This window comes from Pongo pygmaeus, chromosome 7 (genome assembly GCF_028885625.2).
Source record: "Pongo pygmaeus isolate AG05252 chromosome 7, NHGRI_mPonPyg2-v2.0_pri, whole genome shotgun sequence".
NCBI lineage: Eukaryota > Metazoa > Chordata > Mammalia > Primates > Hominidae > Pongo > Pongo pygmaeus.
The window spans coordinates 104,317,170-104,337,500 of NC_072380.2; the positions used below are offsets into that span (position 1 = coordinate 104,317,170).

Here is a 20,331-nt window from a genome sequence, read left to right on the forward strand (position 1 = left end):
AATCCATCTTCGTAAGTTTACTCAAAAAGTATTCACACGTAATGGGTGGCAATGTCAACGACAAAACCATATTATCAATTTAGGTAAAAGTTCACAGGCCACGCAAAAATTCTTTCAGGTTGAAGATTTCTTTCAACATATATGGGATTATATTCTATCTGTAACCCCAACAATTCCCAAATATCAATAAGAAATAGTTACATACTAACATGCCATTTCTAAGGCACAACTATATAATGAGTCCTATTATAAAACTAGAATTAATACAATCATGATTAAGTAATCTAAGTTAAGATCAAATCACAGGAAGAGTGCTACATCTTTATCATTAATTTTAAAATAGCTCTAGGCAAAATATATAGCTTTTAGGTCTCTCTTCCTGGAGGTGTGGGGTTGAGGAAAAAGTTTAAAATAAATATATATATATATATATATATATATATATATATATATATATTTCAACTAACAAACAAGATTGTCTTACAGGCCGTTTTCTGAATTAATAATTTGAAACATACATCCCCGTGTGCAGTGATAACATTGGTATGCAGTGGCAGAATTCACTAGAGACCTTGATGGAAGTGCCTAAGCCCCAGGCCCACTCCCTGAGATTGTTTTTGCTGTTTTGAGGCATTATGAAGGAGCACAAGTTTTAATTATGCACATGACATTCTGGTTCAGTGCTGAAACTCTGCCATCAGCTCAATACATTCACCTGGAAAAGGAATTTAAGTTTTGTGGCTATCTCTGTCTATGCCAATCTGCCCAAATTCCTAACAGATAGACAAGACATATTGGAGGATATGTAAATTGTTTATTGTCTTAAAATTCCTTGCATATCCTTTAATTTTAAAAAGAAGTTAAAAATAAAGTCAGCATTAACAGCATAAGAAATATGTGTTTTCAAGATACTCATCTGAAGAAAAGTTACCTAGTGCAACTGGGTCTGGGTTGACAGGACTCTGCTGCCTGGAGTGGCTGCTGCTACTGCCACCACCTTTTTTTAAGTCCTCGGCGTCACTGTACCGCCGGATCCAGTAATTCAATTCCTCCCGGTCTGCTTCTTGACACCGCCTTAGTACGGTGAGAGATCGCCTTGTTTTTTCTACCATGTCCATTATGCAGTTTAACAGCTATGTGGGAAAGGGGAGAATAGGGAAGAGAATATAAATAATCACAATTAAAGATTTTGCTGAGTAGTGAAACAAACCATTTCAGGACAATGAAGGAAGCAATTTTATCCTTGAAGGTTTCAGTCTAGTATTTTCTATGACTAGATTTGAAATTCAGAGCCAATAGATGGAAAATTCAATGGGAATGAGAAGATAGATGTATGAACACGAGTCAGAAGGGAAATTTCACCTGAAGGCATTATAGCCAGTAAATCCCCCTCTCCAAATACTAATCCCATTACTTTATAAATTAAATGACCTTTTCACAATAAAACAGTAGCCCACTGATCTGGCTTTGAGAATTCGTTTCCAAGATCTAAACATTTCTCTCAAGTGACTTTCATATCAATTTAGAAATCAAATCCTATATTCTACTTCAGATATTCTCGCTTATTTTTTTTTCCAAGGATAGCAGGAAAAACAATACCTTCAAAGGATCACCAAGCTTTTACTTTATCACATAACCTCACTCCAGCTGTTTTCCAAACATTTTTTAATCCCAAATGATTACTGATGTCTTACATGGTCAAGATGTTTCCACTCTTCTGCCCATTCTCTGTCTGTTAGTCTGTGATCAATCATTTCTTCTTGACGTGTGCCATGCAACCCTACAAAAATAGAGAAGGCTGAATAACCCTAAAGCATTCAGTACACAACCCATACACACACAGACTCATAGCAAGGACTATGTGGGCAAACTCAATGATGTAAAAACACATTTGATTTTGGATGGAGACATGAGTCATATTTAGATTCAGAATTACCTAACAGATTCCTCATAGAATGATAAAATACTAGAACTAGAAGAATTTTAGAGGTCATCTGGTCAGAAGCCTTTATTTTACACATAAGGAGCCAGTTAAGTGACACCAAGTCCACAACTAGTTATCCATGCAACACTCTGTAAGTAAAAATATATTCTAACTCTTAATAAATACAAGAAACCACAAGTAGACATTAAGTGGTTTTTAAAGCATTGCTGTCCTGCATTAAAAATAAAGACAGCGTAAGTCATTTTACATAGGAAGGGATATGCTTTCCCAAAACAAGCATGGTAAATTTTTCCACATGTCAGCCTTGTATAAATGAATACAATCCTAATACATATACCTCCATGATAAAATTAGACCATGAAGAAAAGGCTTGTATAATATGGAGCTACATATACTCATTCGGTTTACCAAAAATTAAAAAATGAAAGTAAATTGGATATTCTTCATAAAAAAATTAACATACCAGATATAATTTGACAAATATCATAAATCCAAGTGAACCAACTGCAAATCCTAATTTGAAGTCCATAAGACTTAATGCTCTTTAGCATCATAGTTAAGATACCACTATGAAAAAGTAATATATAAGTGTTTACCAAGTGAGCACCAATATTAATTAATTTAAGCAGTTAGGTAGGATGCTCATTAAAATAGGAAGTAAATGTGTCTCACTCAAAAGAGAGGCTGAAAGGCTCTGAACAGAGAAATCTGGAAATGTGTTATTCCTCTTACATATTCACTTTATATTCTACTGTATAGGAAAGCCCTTGGGCTGTGGCATTATTTTGCATTTTAAATGATCAAAACTATTATTTTTGGTTACCAATTTTCAAAATGTTACTCTGAACAGCAAATAAAGTTTCTTATAGTTTGGTTTCTAGGTAACTGGGCTACCTCTCTGTGGAACTTATGTATAAAGTTTCTTATAGTTTGGGTTTCTAGATAACCGGGCTACCTCTCTGTGGAACTTATGTAAGAATTAAATGACCATAGGAGTTTTAAGATACTGAATTTTACTTTTTGTGAGATTTAAGTGGTTATAAATCCCTTTTTTTAGCTGATTTACACAAATAAAGATGAGTCACATGACTCTGTTCAGCCAACCACGTAAAACGATTTCATTTACAACTGATGGAAGTGAACAAATTTATGATAGCCCCTTCTCAGACTAAATAAAAAGCTAAATATAAGACGCTTTGTACCATTCCTGTCCAATTAGAACATATTGTGAGATATATTTTAAAAGTTAAAATTGTCAATGCCACCTATTGGTAAAAAAGTAAAAGTGCAAATATATTTTATTAATTTGCATAACATAAAGACATTGGGAAAGAATAGTATTTAGCTACTGCTCTGTTGTGATTATTTCAAGTTGAAATGTTTGCAAATATGTAATTTTTGTTAACTTGTTGCCTGTGTTTTAGGGAAAAACCACTACTGTTAAAATTAGTCACCATACAAAACAACCAGAAAGTGATAAGGATATAAATGTGACAGTGACTTTTATGTTAGAAGCATCTGAATATTTGCCTTTAAGGACAAGAATTCCAGAGGTCTCAAAAGCTTGAAAAATTCGGCAGAAGAAATCAATAATGACACAAGCTGTAATGCCTGGAGTAATATTAATGAGCAACAGGATATCTGTGGTAGTGGGATTTCAGCATTTGTGAAACAGTCCTAAGCTTCAACTCATTTTTAAAAAAATACTAAGTATATTAGAAACATGTTTGAGCTCAAGTACTTGGTGAAAAAATGTAAGATTCATTTGCTGCTTTTGAACTCTGAAAGTCATTTGTTAGATACAATCAAATCTTTAAAAATAAAAAATAAATCAAGATTTTATGTTTATTAATTTCTCTATTTACGATACTTAAATATTCAGCAGCACACAATTTTTATTTATACTCAAAATACCAGAGGGATGTACCAGGGGGAAATAGCTCATAATCATTAAATAGCTCATAATCACATTTTCATTTGTGGGAAATTTGACACTAATGTTGAGTCTCAACTGATTATTTTGTTTTAGAATATTTTAACTAACTAGGATAAAACTCTAAGCTTACTTATAAACTAATGCTGCTAAGAAGTTACTTTACTGAAGGATTCTAGTGAGTATATGTCCCTACACATAATAGGCATTTATAAATCGTACCAGACTAAGTATATCCTTATGGCAATTTTTATATTCTCAAAATGACAGCCTGATGTAACACCATAATTTGTTGCTCATACATCAAGATTCTATTTTACATTAACACACGCTAAACTCTGCCAGACTTTAGGGATGGTTTAGTAGCTGTACATATTTATAGAGATTAGCACTATTAGTTTTATAAGCTAATATAATTAAAAGGTAAGGAACACGGTCTGAAGAAAATCACATAAAACCAATGGATACAGATATAATTCATAAAGGGATATTTTACATTACTTGATGAAAACATAATCATTGCACATAAGTGTAATTACTTCCTTGCTGATTACTGTATAGTGCACTGGAACTAATATTTCACAAAATAGCACCTGCTGCCTAAGAAACAGGCCATTTGCTAACACATCTACAAAATGGGATCCCTTGAACTGGTCTCATCGTGACCTGTTGACTCCACTGCTATTTAAATACATGCAATCATGGTTTTCAGTCCTTAAGTCATAAATAAGTGGTAAGGCTTTGTGTAGAAGGGAGTTGTTATCACTTTTGATTTTGGGGTTAAAATATCAATCCAGATCAAGAAACAGCATAACCACCTTTGAAAGCTCTTCAGAAATGGTACCTGCAAGAACATTAGACAGACTGGCTATTAAGAAAGCACAAATTATATGCTTAGCCATTTGTCTGACACACTATATAAATGTAGAAATTACTGTTGTGGAGAACCAGAACTACTAATTTACTGTCTTACAACCAAAGCCTCAATCGCCCCTCCTCTCACTCTGACTCTCTTTCTGCTTTCTAAACATTTGGGGAGTTGGGTGTAGAAAGGCAAAAAAGGCCCTACACGTGGAGCCCCTGTTTGCTAGCAATGTAGTTGGAAATTGAATGTAAACTTCTATATATTAGGCTCTCTCTGCCTGTGGCTAAAAGACAAACAAACAAACAAAAACAACCACCATCACTGTAATCAGGTAGTGAATATCTGGCTGGCTGCATTCCCCAGAATTCTGTATCCTCAGCTCCATTTTCTGGTCTTCTACTTGCATTTCATCTTTTGCTCCTTCCAGTGTCCAGGTCACTAAGTCACCCTCATCAGGAAAGTTTGCCAGCAATTAGTTACAAGGTAGAGATTAAGTCCTGTTAGTGAGATGTGGACACAGGAGATGGAAAAAGAAGAGGAGACTGACTATTGCTCTCAGTTAGACTCATCACTAATTAGGAATTGAAGACACCCCAGTAACAGTGTACTTACTGATAACCCTCTGATACACTATCATCTCCACCACTGAACCACTGATCATGTGTTTAAAAACTTACCTTGTTCATCTTCTCTCTCATTTTTCATGGTAGACATTTGTTCTATAGAAGACAATGTCTTCAAAATGCTTTACTACTTTTTTTTTTCTCTGAGACAAGGTCTTGCTGTGCCGCCCAGGCTGAGGTGCAGTGTGTGGGGTGCAGTGGCATGATCTCATCTAACTGTAACTTCTGCTTCCTGGGCTCAAGCAGTCCTCCTGCCTCAGCCCCACAGATAGCTGGGGCTAGAGGTGTGCACCACCATGCCCGGCTAATTTTTGTACTTTTAGTAGAGACGGGATTTTGCCATAGTGCCCAGGCTGGTCTCAAACTTCTGAGCTCAAACTCATCTATCTGCGTCAGCCTCCCAAAGTGCTGGAATTATAGGCGTGAGCCACTGCACCCAGACAAAATGCTTTATTTCTAATAGTTTTATGCAAAGAAGGAATGAACACAGGGAAATAGAACACATATTTGCCCAAATTCACTTCTTCAGTATTCTGATACTTGACCCAAAATTGTCAATACTAACTTTAATCACTGGCATTTTCAAGTAAAAAAATGTACCAAAGCATTCCTTGGGAAACATCTGTAAAGCCACAGATAGTATGCCATATCGTACTTTGGAAATATGGAATATCATGGAGGCTCAAAAAAGTCAAAATAAACACAGAGACTATCTGAAACAAAAGATAGAATACAAGAAAATCAAGTGATTTTTAAAAATATTTGTGGCAGGCAGACTGCATATGAAGTCTCATGTTAAAAGAGAATTCAAGATAAAAATTTCTTTTGCATTTGTTACCAACACAACAATTGAGGGTCTTGTATTAATCTAGATGCCCTCCTCCAAAGAAATTTAGTGTACTGTCTTAAAGAATACAAGTGATTAGGAGAGAGAGAGCACAGCTGTTAAAAGTCTATTAATACCAATCAAGTTTTTTTCATAAAGGAGACAATACAAAACAAGATACGAGACTTTTCTTCCCTATCACAGATTTCAAGCCTCAAGTTCAGTTCAGAACTAATGGTGCAAGTCTTCAAGCACCCATTCCCATAAGAAGTGAACAGATCCTTCAGTCTTACCCATAGGTCTGTTTCTGTCCCTGAGGTCCCTGTGGCTGGGGTGTCGATATGAGTCCCTGTAGTGGTGGGCAATGGCCATATCATCCAAACGGTAATGCTGAGGTGGAGGTGGGGTGGGGTGAGGCAGGCCATTGGGCTGGTAGGATAAGCCGTTATTTGGACTGTACCGCTGGCCTGGGCTAATAGTGCATGGTCGCTTGCTTGGATGTTCTGAGTGCAAAGGCTCTCTGTCAAAGCCATTTTCTTTGGTTCTAAGGGGGAAAAAACAAGAGTTTGTTTCATCATCTATTCAGTAACCAGCAGAGTTCAGTCACTCATATTTGAGCTTGGAATAAAAACAGAATATTTTTTATTGGCCAGAAACCTTCTAAACTCAGCTTCCCAGAAAACATACGGGAATTCACTGAGACCTGTGTCGAGACCTAAATGATCACAAGCCTGCAGACAGGAAAAAATGCTTCACTTCTCATCAAATTAGCAAATATCTTTTCAGCTGAAGCTCATGTGGTTAAGTCACAAACGAGAGGAAACTCAAGACTCCTGTAGATAACATTTTCATTCAAAAAACAGTGCTTGATTTCTAACAAGTTACCCTAAGACCGACTGTATTTGATGAAGATTTATCAAGGTAAAACATCACCACTCTCTTGATGAACACTTAAGGTACACCTGTTCCACTTGGTATCTGACTTCTGTGTCAGAGAACATCTAAGAACTGTGTTGTCCAATACAGTAGCTACATGTGGTTGTTTAACTTAAAATGTAAGTTACTTAAAATTAAATAAAGCTTAAAATTCAGTTCTTCAGTATCAGTAGCCACATTTCATGTGCTCAACAGGTACGCTTGGCCAGTGGCTTCAGTAGTGGACTGCACAGATACATAACATTTCCATCATCACAGAAAGTTCTATAGGAAAGTAAGGATCAAATTGAGTGAATACAGTATGCAATGCAATGTCTGGGACCCTGACATTATCTTGAGTCACCAAGGTAATCAATCAGCAGTCATACAGAGCTAGCCTGGCCTAGAAGGAAGACCTAGGTCAACCCCCTTATTTTAAAGTTGAGGAAACACATACACAGAGAGCTAATGTATCCTGTCTGGGGTTATCAGGTCACATGGCAGGACAGGAACACCCTGACGACACATCATCAGGTGATGCACAGGACTCTAAACTTGGCTTTCAGAAGGAATGCATTCTATAAATAAGACCTGATAACTGGTCACGATTCCTTGATTCTCAAATAAAAGTAGGAGTAAAGCAGTAATTTCTGGCTGTATATATTTCTACTGCATAGAGACTAGCCCCTAATATATTCAATAAGAGAGAAACAAACCATATTCAACTTTGACTGTAATCACTGCTCCCAAACTTACTTTTTACTTACAAGACCAGCACTCTTATCTTTAGACAGGTGGTAATATCTATTTTTCCAGGGACATTTTCTCATAAGAATTATACCAGTTCACAGTGGCTGCAGACTTCTACATGCCTTCTTTATTTTAGATAGTAAAACAACAGCATAGAGGCACTTCTTCTACTTTCCCGGCATCTAGTGATGGCATCTAGTCTTTGTCTGATAACACTAGAGCAATTCAGGTGGAAACTGAATCAACAGAGATAATCAGGGGCAACAGGATTCTACAATGAACCATCCTTTACGCACCTTTAGGGTGGGCCCCCCAGTGACAATTCATACACACCAGGTTGAGAAGAATAAAGGACTTAGAGACAGAAGGTATAGGCATAGAAAGAACTGAGGGTAAATCTTCAGAGTTTTATGTTAAAGAACATGCCCACTACAAACTAAGAAGGATGCGCTATTATGGAGTGGGCAGGGGACCCTTAGGACTCAGCCGTGTGACCTCCAGTTACATAACTTTCTGGCTTCAGTATTCTGCTCAGTAAAATGGGACTAATAGGAAACAACATTTGTAAAAACAAATTAAGAGGCAATCTAATTTACACTTTACCCTATCTCAGGCATTTTTTTTTTCCCCAGCTCCTCAATAACAGAAGCTGTAAACTATTAAAGAAAATAAATGCCCTTTAAAAACTTCACGAGGCCAGGTGCGGTGACTCACGCCTGTAATCCCAGCACTTTGGGAGGCCGAGGCGGGAAGATCACCTGAGGTCAGGAATTTGAGACTAGCCTGGCCAACATGGTGAAATCTCGCCTCTACTATACAAAAAGTAGCCGGGTGTAGTGGTACATGCCTGTAGTCTCAGTTACTCGGGAGGTCCTGAGGCAGGAGAATCACTTGAACCCCAGAGGCGGAAGATGCAGTGAGCCGAGATTGTGCCACTGCAACTACAGCCTGGGCAACAAACGCAAAACTCTTTCTTAAAACAACAACAACAACAACAACAAAAAACTGAGGGTAAATCTGCAGGGCTTAATGTTAAAGAACATGCCCACTACATACTAAGAGGGATGCACTATTCTGAATAGACTGGCCAATATTGGAAATGATGGCAGAGCATGACCCCCAAGGGAGTGGCAGCCAGGAGTCCTAATGCTGCTCCCATCAAAGTATGTGTCTACACTAAACTCCTTACTGACTCCTTATATATTGATCATTGATATCAGACTAAAATATCCAATGTAGCTCAGACATTACCTAATTGCATTGCTTTAAAATAATTTAAAATAATTTTACATATTAATCACTAAACTATACTGACTCCTTACATACTGATCATTGATATTAGACTAAAATATCCAATGTAGCTCAGACATTACCTAATTGCATTGCTTTAAAATAATTTTTAAAAGTAAACTGAAACATTCTAGATACTGATTTATCTTCTAAGAATATACCCATGTGATTCTAATCTGTATTTGCATATCCTACAAATTTCTAAATAATGCACTTCAATATTCAATGCATATTATCAGCATAAATCAGCTGGAAAATACTGAAGACTATTAGTGGCTATGAACATAATGCTAACACAGCACCTACCTTACTGGCATTGTGGTGTAGTGGAAAGAGCACTGGACTGGGAATCAAGAGACCTGAGATCTAGTCCTGGCTCTTCCATGACTAGCTGTGTGACCTTGGTCAAGTCACTTAACCTCTCTGGACCTCAGTTTATTCATCTGTGAAATGAAAACGTTGGACTAGATCAGTGGTTTTCAAACTGTGCCACCTGAGATGCTAAAGGTAGGCAATGAAGAACTTTTCCCCAAAACAATCAAGATTCTCAAGATTTAAAGTGCCAGAGGAACCCACTTATTATTATTTGTTTCAATCATTGGGGTTCCACCTAAGATTTCATTTTTAAAGGAAAAAGTCTGTGGCTAAAATCAAGTTTGAAAACCACTGGACTAGATGATTTCTGCAGTCCCTTCTAGTTTGCAAACTCTGCAATTCAAGTATTCTATATTTACAACTAAATGCCATAGTTAGGCAGATCAAAACACACAGTGCTGATAGTCCTCTGGCCAAACCATAAGTATCTAAGGCAACCACCTTAACCAAGTTCTTCATTCCTTGGTTTGAACAATTTATTATTTATACCTTATTTTTTATGCAAAAATTAGAAAATATCCTCTTATCTTAGGGCAGCCCCCACAGAATTTCTAAATAATGAAACATCTTTCTCTGACCGATTTGGGTCAAACCACACCAACTTACTAGTTTTCTCTCTCCTTGATCAATGAAGGCAAAACCAACAACATTGGCGTAATTTTTATAATTTTTAAATGGTTAGATACACAATTTATCTTCATCCTTAGGTGAACCCTCTGTTCAGTGCTATTACTTCAATCACCCAATTAAATGGGAGGTAAAAAGCATTTTTTTTTTCTAAAGCAAGGGCAGTAATGTCCTAAAAGGCAGGCTAGGGCCTGAGTCTGTTCTCTCACTTCAATCAGGTCTTACTGTCCTATCCTGGGGCCCATCACCCTGCTAGCTACTGAAACAATAAAGCTCATCACCTCATGAGGATAGTTTACATTCTAACAGTTGTGAAACATTAACGCTTGCAGGGGTGTAGTGACTAATACCTGTAGTCCTGGCACTTTGGAAGGCTCAGGAGGAAGGACTGTTTGAGCCCAGGAGTTTGAGACCAGCCTGGGCAACATAGTGAGACCCTGTCTCTACAAAAAATCAAAAAGTTGGCTGGGCATGGTGACATACACCCATAGTCCTAGCTACTCAGGAAGCTGGGGCAGGAGGATCACTTGAGCCCAAGAGATCGAGGCTGCAGTGAGCCATGATCACACCACTGCACTCCAGCCTGAGCAACAGAGTGAGACCCTGTCTCAAAAAACAGGGGAAAAAAAGAAAACACAAAAACTTTCACTGTCCACAAAAATAAAGCTATGAAGGGTCTCTCTGGTGCTTCCTCAAATTACTAATGTCTACTTACAAGGCCAGTTCTATTCAAAGCGTGTATGTTCAGAAGTGTAACTCAAACAATTAATTGCCATTTGTCTGTCTGCTTCTTAGAAATGCCTACAACTACCTATATCTCATTTGCTTGGGTGAACTCCACATTTGCATTCTTCATTGCCCTTTTCAGTGTATTAGGCAAAATTAGCGAAGACTTTTCATTGTCCCATACCAGTATACCCTTGAAATAACTCAAATTCTAGTAGAAATCTGACGTGAGAGGTAAGTCTGTTATGTCTTAAGGATTTCTGACAGTTTTATTTGTTTTTTAAGTCTACCTGAGGATGTTATATCTCCTTACCAGGTGACATTTTCTTCAACACAATCTAACCACTTCAACATTTAGATCCCAATCACTTCTCTCTTGAGGTTTAATGTTCTGAGGGCAGGGGACCCTTAGGACTCATCCGTGTGATCTCCAGTTACTTAACTTTCTGGCTTCAGTATTCTGCTCAGTGAAATGGGACTAACAAATAGAATTTGTTTCCACTTGTGGAAACAAATTAAGAGACAACCTAATTTATACTTTACCCTGTCTCAGGCTCTTTTTTTGCCCAGCTCCTCAATAACAGAAACTGTAAACTATTAGGAAAAGAAAAGAAATGTCCTTTAAAAACTACATGAGGCTGGGCGCAGTGGCTCACGCCTGTAATCTCAGCACTTTGGGAGGGTGAGGTAGGTGGATCACTTGAGGACAGGAGCTTGAGACCAGCCTGGCCAACATGGTGAAACCCCGTCTCTACTAAGAAAAAAAAAAAAAAATTAGCCAGGCATGGTGGAGCATGCCTGTAGTCCCAGCTACTCTGGAGGCTGAAGCAGAAAAATCACTTGAACCTGAGGCACAGAGGTTGCAACGAACCAAGATCGCGCCACTGCACTCCAGCCTAGGTGACAGAGCGAGACTCCATCTCAAGGAAAAAATAAAAATAAATAAAAACAAAAACTCTACATGAAATATTTTTAAGATGATGATTAGCTAGTGTGTGCTGGTAATCCCTTAGTAACATTTATATAAAACAGTGTATAACATTCAAGGAAACGGGGAAGTATGAAAAAAATCCATCATAAAATCATGACAATAAGTAGAACAAGAGGACAAATCTACATGGCAGAAGCGGGTGTAAGTTCTTTTCTCTACATTAAGATTTTTTTTAATGTGAGGAACTACCACTATAAATATTGTTTTAGGGGAAGGCAAATTGGTAGAGCACAATAAACCTAAAAAAGAAGAAACTTAATTTCTAAAATTCGTCCTGTCATTTATTTATTTAAATAAATTATGTGCCTTATACACTCACTTATCTGAGTTTCGACAGACATTTCACAAGTCCAAACTGGCCTCATTTCTCTTTTGCTTTCTGTACCATCTTCTACCTAGTCACCCAAGTAGAAACTTGAAGTCACTCTACAACTTCCTTTTCCAAATCCAAGTCCTTTTGCTGATCTCAAGCATCTCTATACGGGTCCCTCCTTCCTGTCCCAGGATACCTTTATCTTGGCCCTTGTCACACCACAGTCCCACTTTGCCAGTATCCCCCAGAGCCACGGGCCCCCAGATTTGTTTGCTGTTTTGTCTCCACAGCCCAGCCAAGTCCCATCCCTAGACTGTAGCTCCTTGAAAAATAAGTAGGAGTGAGACACTGGGTCTAAAATTCTTTTAAGACTAGGCACTGCAGACTTACTTTATTTTATTCTTATATTTTAGAAGTCTGTATCTAAATCTTAGGAAGGTAGTTCTATTAAACACAGACCAAAGACATTAATAACATCAAACACATCTTCCTTTCCTTTTCTAACATGTGCAGTTTGTTAAGATTGCCATAGAATGACTAGACACTGAATCAAGGAGGGGAAAATCACTCTCATCATCATTATTTCTAAAACATAATTCAGCAAAAGGTCTCTTCAGAAATTGTTAGGAAAGAGGTGACTTTAGATATGAATTTCACATAACACACTTTTATTGGTACTGAATAAGGTATTGAAACAAAATACATTACAAATTCCCCAGCGTCCTTATAAAGAAAATCAAACCTAATTCTTCATGACACCCTGCAGTGGTTTCTCTGTTTTGCTATCACTCTGGAGGGAGTAGGAAATTTAGATGATGAAGAACAGAGAGCTGAATGCCACAGGACCATCACTATTGGGCCAGATGGAGAGAAGCACCTTTAATCTCTCCATTGCTAAACAACCACCTAGGAGTGAGAACTTTCTAAGCAGTGTGCTAATACCTTTAGAAGTAAATAAGAGGCAGGTGGATACTTGCCACTCCAGACACACAAACGTGATGCCCAGACCTTCAAAGATTGCAATATGCAGGTTGGGGGAGCCATCTGAGCCTTCCCTCCAGCAGTGAGAAGGTGGAATGCTTCCGTCACGTGTCTGAAGCTGACCATCTGCTCAACAGTTAGGCTGTTACTGGCTGTTTCCCTTGCCTTTTCTAATCTCTGCCACTGCTGAAGTATTCAATTTTTGCTGCTCCTGCTGTTTGGAACTCTGCTTTCTTATTCGAATCTGTCATCTGTATGTTTCTATTGGAGGCCTCCAGTTTTTTCTGGTCAGTAAACCAATCACAGCATTTGGTTCCTGGGCTGTCTGTGGCTGTTTTTATTGTATTTCAGAGAAGCATTTTTTAACTAACTAAATAAATAAAGATGCCTGGAAGACAGACCATTTAATACACTACTAAAAATGACTGCATTAAGTTTAATTTGAATTATTTGTTCAATAGTGGTTTTTGTTCTGTTCGTAGTGTTTTGCTTTGTTTTAGGTCCCCAGTATGTGTAATGCACTATCCTGCACTTCAGTGGCAGTACAAAGATGAGAGAAACATGGTCCCTCAACCTTCCATAAGATTATTATTTAGGGCAGACTTTAATTCTTTACCATTAAAATGATTTACTTGGAGCTACAAGACTTCTATACTTTCATACAGGACATGTATACAGAAGGTACCATTAAAAACAGAACAAATGTGGTATGTGAGAGCAGAGTGAGAGATTACTCCAGATTGTGTACTCAAAAGGACAGAGGTTTTGGAGTCACACAGAGATGGCTTCAAATTGTGGCTCTGCTATTTGCTGGCCATATAAACTCAAGAGGCTTAATCCTCTAACAGCCTCAGTGTTTCTGCCTGCAAAATGGGAAATGATTATCTCAAAGCTATGGAGAGAACTATAGGAAAGAATCTAAGAAAAGAGCCTAACATGAATTTGGCATTCAATAAGTTAATCAAAGCATTTTGTTTTCAAGCAGGGTCATTCAGAGGCTGATGGTACAGAATCACGGCTATGAGAGCATAGGCATTTGAGTCCGAGAACCCGGGGTTAGAATCCCATTAGGGCTTCTGACAAGCCATGTGACTTCACACACATTATTTGGCCTTCTTGAATCTATGTCATAGGATTGTGAGGAAAGAAGTGCTATATGTTAGTCTGTCAATTATTTAGCACAGGGCCCAGCATATCTGAAGTGCTCAGTAAATAGTAACCATTATTATATTATTTATAATTGGGAAGCTTTCATTCAAATAGTAGATACTGAGTTAGGCCATGAGGTATTAATAGAATTATGACATATAAGAACTAGGAAAGACAGCAGAAACCATCAGCTGGAATGTAGACCAAGGCGTGAGGAGTGCAGTAAAGTTAGACCCTAACAAAGCAGCAAGAAATCAGGCTAATAAGTTAAAGTTGAAGCTGGAATGTGGAGAGAACAAAATGTCCTGTACAACTGTGTTATCTTTAACATATAAATGTAATTTTGTGGCTGGGTACAGTGGCTCATGCCTGTAATCCCAGCACTTTGGGAGGCCGAGATGGGTGGATCACCTGAGGTCAGGAGTTTGAGACCAGCCTGGCCAACATGGTGAAACCCCGTCTCTAATAAAAATACAAAAAATTAGCCGGGCATGGTGGCAGGCATCTGATACCTCTCTACTTGGGAGGCTGCGACAGGAGAATCGCTTGAACCCAGGAGGTGGAGGTTGCAGTGAGCCGAGATCACTCACTCCAGCCTGGGCAACAAGGGCGAAACTTCGTCTCAAAAAAATAAATAAATAAAAATAAATAAAGGTAATTTTGTGCTATTTCACTGAAAGGCCTCCCAATTGATGTGATTAATATTTTTTAAAATCACTCCTTGCAACTGTGGAATACATAATAGATGCAACACAAACTAGAATAAATAAATGTGACATAAAATCCCTACATTTTTTTCATAGAATACCGAATGCAGGTTATACAAATTTAATTCTTATTTGCACAACTGACCCTACAATTCCTTGTAAAGTGTATCTATCTTTTCTTTTAGAAAGATAAAAATAGTGAAATCTCCTTCATTTTATAGAAACAAAAAAATGGACCTATTCAGTTTAGTTGGTGTGTACTGTCATAACAAATCTCACAAATACAACCAACATGATTTCAAAATGATTGCCTTTGACCCTCCAACCTTCAGCATTTTCTAACTGACTCATTAAGACAGGAACACAGGCTAGCTGTGGCTCTTCTGTCGTCAAAAATATATATAAAACCTCAGAATGTTATACTATGGCATCAACCCACTTGAGCAACTACAGAAAATAAATGAGGGAAAGTAAGGTGAAAAAAGAGAAGCTTAAGTCTTAGTTGAGTTTCCTTATTTAAATTCTGCACATTAAAACATATTTTATGCAACTGGAAGATTTCAAGTATGCAAATATGCTTGTTTCTCCACTAAGAAGCTTTGCAACATTAGGCAAGCTCTTTGGGCCTTAGTTTGTGCAAGAATAAAGAGATGGGGGTCAGCTGGGTGTGGTGGTGCATACCTGTAGTCCTAGCTACTCAGGAGCCTGAGGCAGCAGGTTCACATGAGCCCAGGAGTTTAAGACCAGCCTGGGCAACATAGTGAGACACTGTCTTAAAAAAAAAAAAAATACAGATAACATCCCACGAGCAAATCCATAAATTTAAAGTATGTGTGATTTTTTTTTGTTTTGGTATGAAATGTAAAAAGGCAGGGTGTGGTGGCTCATGCCTATAATCCCAACAATTTGGGAGGCCAAGGTGGGAGGATCACATGAGCCCAGGAGTTTGAGACCAGCTTGGGCAACATTGCAGACCATGCCTGAGGAAAAAAAAAAAAAAAAAAGAATGGGGCCTGGTGTATCTATAAGATCCCTCCCAGCTGACAAATTTCATAACTCTAAAGTTCAAGCAATTCTTTTTAGGGAATAATGTTTAATTCTTGGGGGAGGAGGAAATACATATTAATCCAACTACATGGCCTTTGTATTGAAAGTTTAGAAGTATTAAACTGAGAGTAATGTAAAGCATTATTACATTAAAATAATGACATATAAGAAGGGGATTAATACTTAACATCCATCATTTGAGATAGTAGGGGGAACAAAATGGGAAACAAAACAACCATGTTACCCACACAAAAGCAAAGATTATTTGGTTTGATTTCTTAAGCAAGAAAAATCCTCAATCAGAAAAGTAGCATAACAGGTGAGAACACAATACTGAAGGCAAATCAGATCGAAAAGCTGTGATATCAAAGCTCTGAGAAAAGAAAGACAGCAATGATAATCATCCTAACACAATTATTTTCTTTAAATCTTAATAATTTTAATCCATTCTGCAGTTTCAAAGAAAGAAACCATTATCTAACAGTTCTTTTCCCTCCTCCTACACAAAAGTGCTTGTGTCTTTACGAGTCACCACGGTGAGCAGTTTTAAAGAGTGCTCTTAGCTTCTACTCTCTATCTGTAAGAGTGTTCATTTCGTTTACATAGCTCCAAAACAAAAGATCACATTCCCTTCTTCAGCATCTCCCACCACAGAATGGTAAAAGAATAAATGTTTACTATAAATGACTTTTACATATTAACAAAGAATAGAAATCAGAATTTTCTACTTACTTTCCCTAATATTTTAGGAAAGAAATAACATAATTTTATAATAAAAATTGTCTTTTTCTACTTTGGGTTCTACAATATTCTCTCACAGACCTACAAAATCAGTACACTTGTTCAGAGACACTCCCCAGAGCTACATTTAAAAGAAAGTAAAAAACATTTCACTGTTCCATACAGGAACAACAAAAAAAAATTTCATAGACTTCCCTAGAGTACTCATTTCTCTGTAAATAACAATAATGTTTAAAGAAAAAAACATAATCAGTGACAATCATATTTAAGGACAAGAAGAAAGTTAAATTTGCCAAAACCCATCCCTGAAACACGTGATGACTGTTTAGTACATTAACTCAGCAATCGTCACAGAATTTAAGCTCCCAAAGTTGTAAACAAAATATAGAGCGCTCTTTTGTTCATGACATGTCATGAACAAATTACCAAAATGTGTTTTCTCCTCAGGTGTCAGTTTTTCCCTCTTTTAGTGACTGATGGCTCCCAGTGTTATTACAGAAACAGATTGATCTTTTTAATGAGCCAGTTTAATAGACTCCAAAATCTCACCGTGGCTGCTCATCCATGTCAGACCATATGCACCAACAAAACATTCAGTAAAACAAAAAAAGCTCTGCTGTCAGACAGCTCCATACTCTATAAAATTTCATATAGGAGATCTGGATATACAGATAAATAACCAGAGAAGAGGAAAATGCATATGCAAACAAGATGCAGAAAATATATGCAAAAAGAAAAAATACCGTAGAGGCCCATATTTTCTTGGCTCTGATCAAATTCCCACAAGATACAAATGTATTTACACAACATATTCTCATTACCCTTCCTCCTAACTCTAAGGAAACCCATTTGCCATCTTTGAGATATAATGTATACTTCAGTGCTCCATTTGATAAAGAATGTTCCATCCAAGGATTAACCATGTGAACTCTGACTCTGGCAACCATCCATGAAAAACCAAAGGGAAAATCAGACCAAAGACTCTTTTTAGGAGAGTTCTACCTGACTGAATGCATACACTGATGCATGCACAGCAACGGAGCATCAAAACAAGAATGCTGAGCCTCTATGGAATTTAAGATGAAGTTTTCATATCAATGTTAACATACTGCCCAGCACTTACCTTAAGACTGTGCAAGGATAGTCTAAAGTCACAATACATTCAAATATAAAATACTGGGAAAGAGCTAGTGGGAAAATAGCTGGAAATATAGAGAAATGAATGAAACAGATTTTCATATTCCCTGTTATGGTTATTTAGCAGTTAGGAATGCCAGAGTAAGTTGTGTCCATTTTCAATTTTGCCTACAGGATCATCTCTACATTTATCTTAGCTATCTAAACCTTTCCCTGTTACACTCTCCCCCACCCCAACAACCCTAAATAAATTTCTTTCTTCCAATTTTCCTTCGAGTCTCTCCTTCATTCTTTTATCATGGAGCTAAAATATCTCAGTATCTGTATGTCATACTCATTTTCTGCAGGGTAAATCGGTTCAGGTCAAACAGGAATGCACATGTAAATCATCTATCGTTGAGCCACCTCTTGGTTTTCAGCATCATGTGGACATGCCACTCAGGCATCAGGATTAAGCAGTTCCCTTTAAAAGCTAAAGCACTAAGTGCTGTATTTCACTCTTAAATGTGACCAACAAAATATGATTTGCAAGAATAAGAAAGTAGCTCTGTTTGTAGGTCATATATGAAGGTAGGCTACAATACGTCAAAAGGAGACTAATATTTAACTGTTTGCTTTAGGATTTTAAACTATTAAGAGGTTCTATGTCAAGAGGAACAAAATCACAGAGATTGCAGCATAAAAACTGCTTAACAAGGGATTATGTAATAACAGTATGTAAACTGGCTGGCTTTTAAATAACATTCTGATTTGCAAAGCAGCTAATACATTTAAGGATAGCTAAGTCAGTCACAAATAGATGTCTCTGAGCAGCTCCAAAGATCTTAAGTTCCTATGAATGTGGAACATAACTGTGTCAGGGTGTTAACCTCTCAAAGGCTGTTATACCCATGCCTGATGAAATACAGCAAAAGAGAATAGATAAGCAGAGAAAGAAAGCAAAGTATATGGTAAATAAGTTTTTGAATATAGTTTCATTGTAAAATTCTCCATATTTCAAAAACACTATGCAAAATGATGCTAATAAGACTTTGCATTCCTATATCAGAAGATAATTATAGATGAGGATAAGGTATTCATAAAAATTATTTTACCACGGTAAATGGGAAATTTCATGTGTATGCTTTATTCAACAATTACTTTGTAGGGTTTAATGGAGAAGTGGTTTTATTTTACATTTCTTAGAATTCTCAGTTATGAGAGCATAGTATCTGATAGAACAGTATCTAACAAGTAAAATTTTCAGCAAAAATACCATCTATTGTCTCTACTGTATAACTCTTATCTTCACTCAGTTCATCTAGTGTCCCAGAAGTTGTCTCTTAGTTCATATACAAACCAAAACAAATTGCTACTGTACTGTGTTAAGAAATACACACAGACAAGCTTCAAAACCATCACATTTCAAGGAAACTAGGAATAGCCAATTTCAGAATATTGAAGTAAAATATGTGGTTGGGTTAAATTACATAATAAATGAGAATTTTATACTGATGTGCATCTAAGAGCCATCAGTGGTACTTGGCAAATCAGAAAAATCATTCGTCTTCACCATTTAGCTTTAATATTAGAAGCAGAAAAGATTAACCTACACAAAAGCCAAACTGTCACAGGCCAGAGATTCAAAACTCTGTAAAATCCCAGGCCAAAGCCAGATTCTCAAGATGGCCACAATGGCTTATTGCTATTGTGCAAGAATGACATAGGCCGGTGGTTTCATTGTGACATGAAACGTTTCCTCATGCCACAGGTATGAGAAAAAGGTCATGGTTCATCCAGGCTCCTCCTCCCTCTCACCTGTCTGGAGTTCGCCTCTTCCCGTTTTCGTTCACATCGAGAAGCAGCTCTGAGGAGTCAACAGGTGAGGTGGTGCTGGCATCCAGAAGCAGCTGTTCATGCTGGGCGAGGTACTGGGCAGGGTTCTGTTTGGCCAGTCTTGCGCAGTGGAGGAGCTCACGCTGCAGCAGGGGCAAGTTGGCCTGCAAGGGAACAACAGGAATGAGAGGACAGACTGAAAGGCTTCTTCTGTCCTGTTGACTTACTCTGCTTTTCGAACACTGGAGAAGAGGATGCAATGCAGCTACATCAAAGGTCAAATGCATGCCATGGGCTGGAACCACAGGCACAATTCTCAGCACTGGGCTACCATGTGCCCAGATTGCCCTAAGTGTGAGGTGACTGACCCTTGTACATCACTTTACCTCTCTTTTATTTCTTCACTGATAACATTGCAAGTGGCACATTATTTTTAGGGTCCCTTTATACTCGAATGTATGTTCTACGGTATGTGAGAACCTAGCTCCAATCATTGTTCTCCACAGGGAAGATAGAGGGTATACAAAATATATACACAGTCCAATTAATCTCAGAATAGTTTCCCTGACACATTC

General features: G+C 37.6%; 1 protein-coding gene across 1 annotated transcript in view; it reads right to left on the bottom strand.

Annotated features, from left to right (window-relative positions):
• Positions 1-20,331, bottom strand: part of RUNX1T1 (RUNX1 partner transcriptional co-repressor 1) — a 135,712-nt gene that overhangs the window by 25,728 nt on the left and 89,653 nt on the right. The window contains 4 exon segments of the mRNA XM_054498668.2: positions 932-1,133; positions 1,695-1,780; positions 6,486-6,736; positions 19,739-19,920. Coding sequence (XP_054354643.2) covers positions 932-1,133; positions 1,695-1,780; positions 6,486-6,736; positions 19,739-19,920 — 721 coding nt within the window.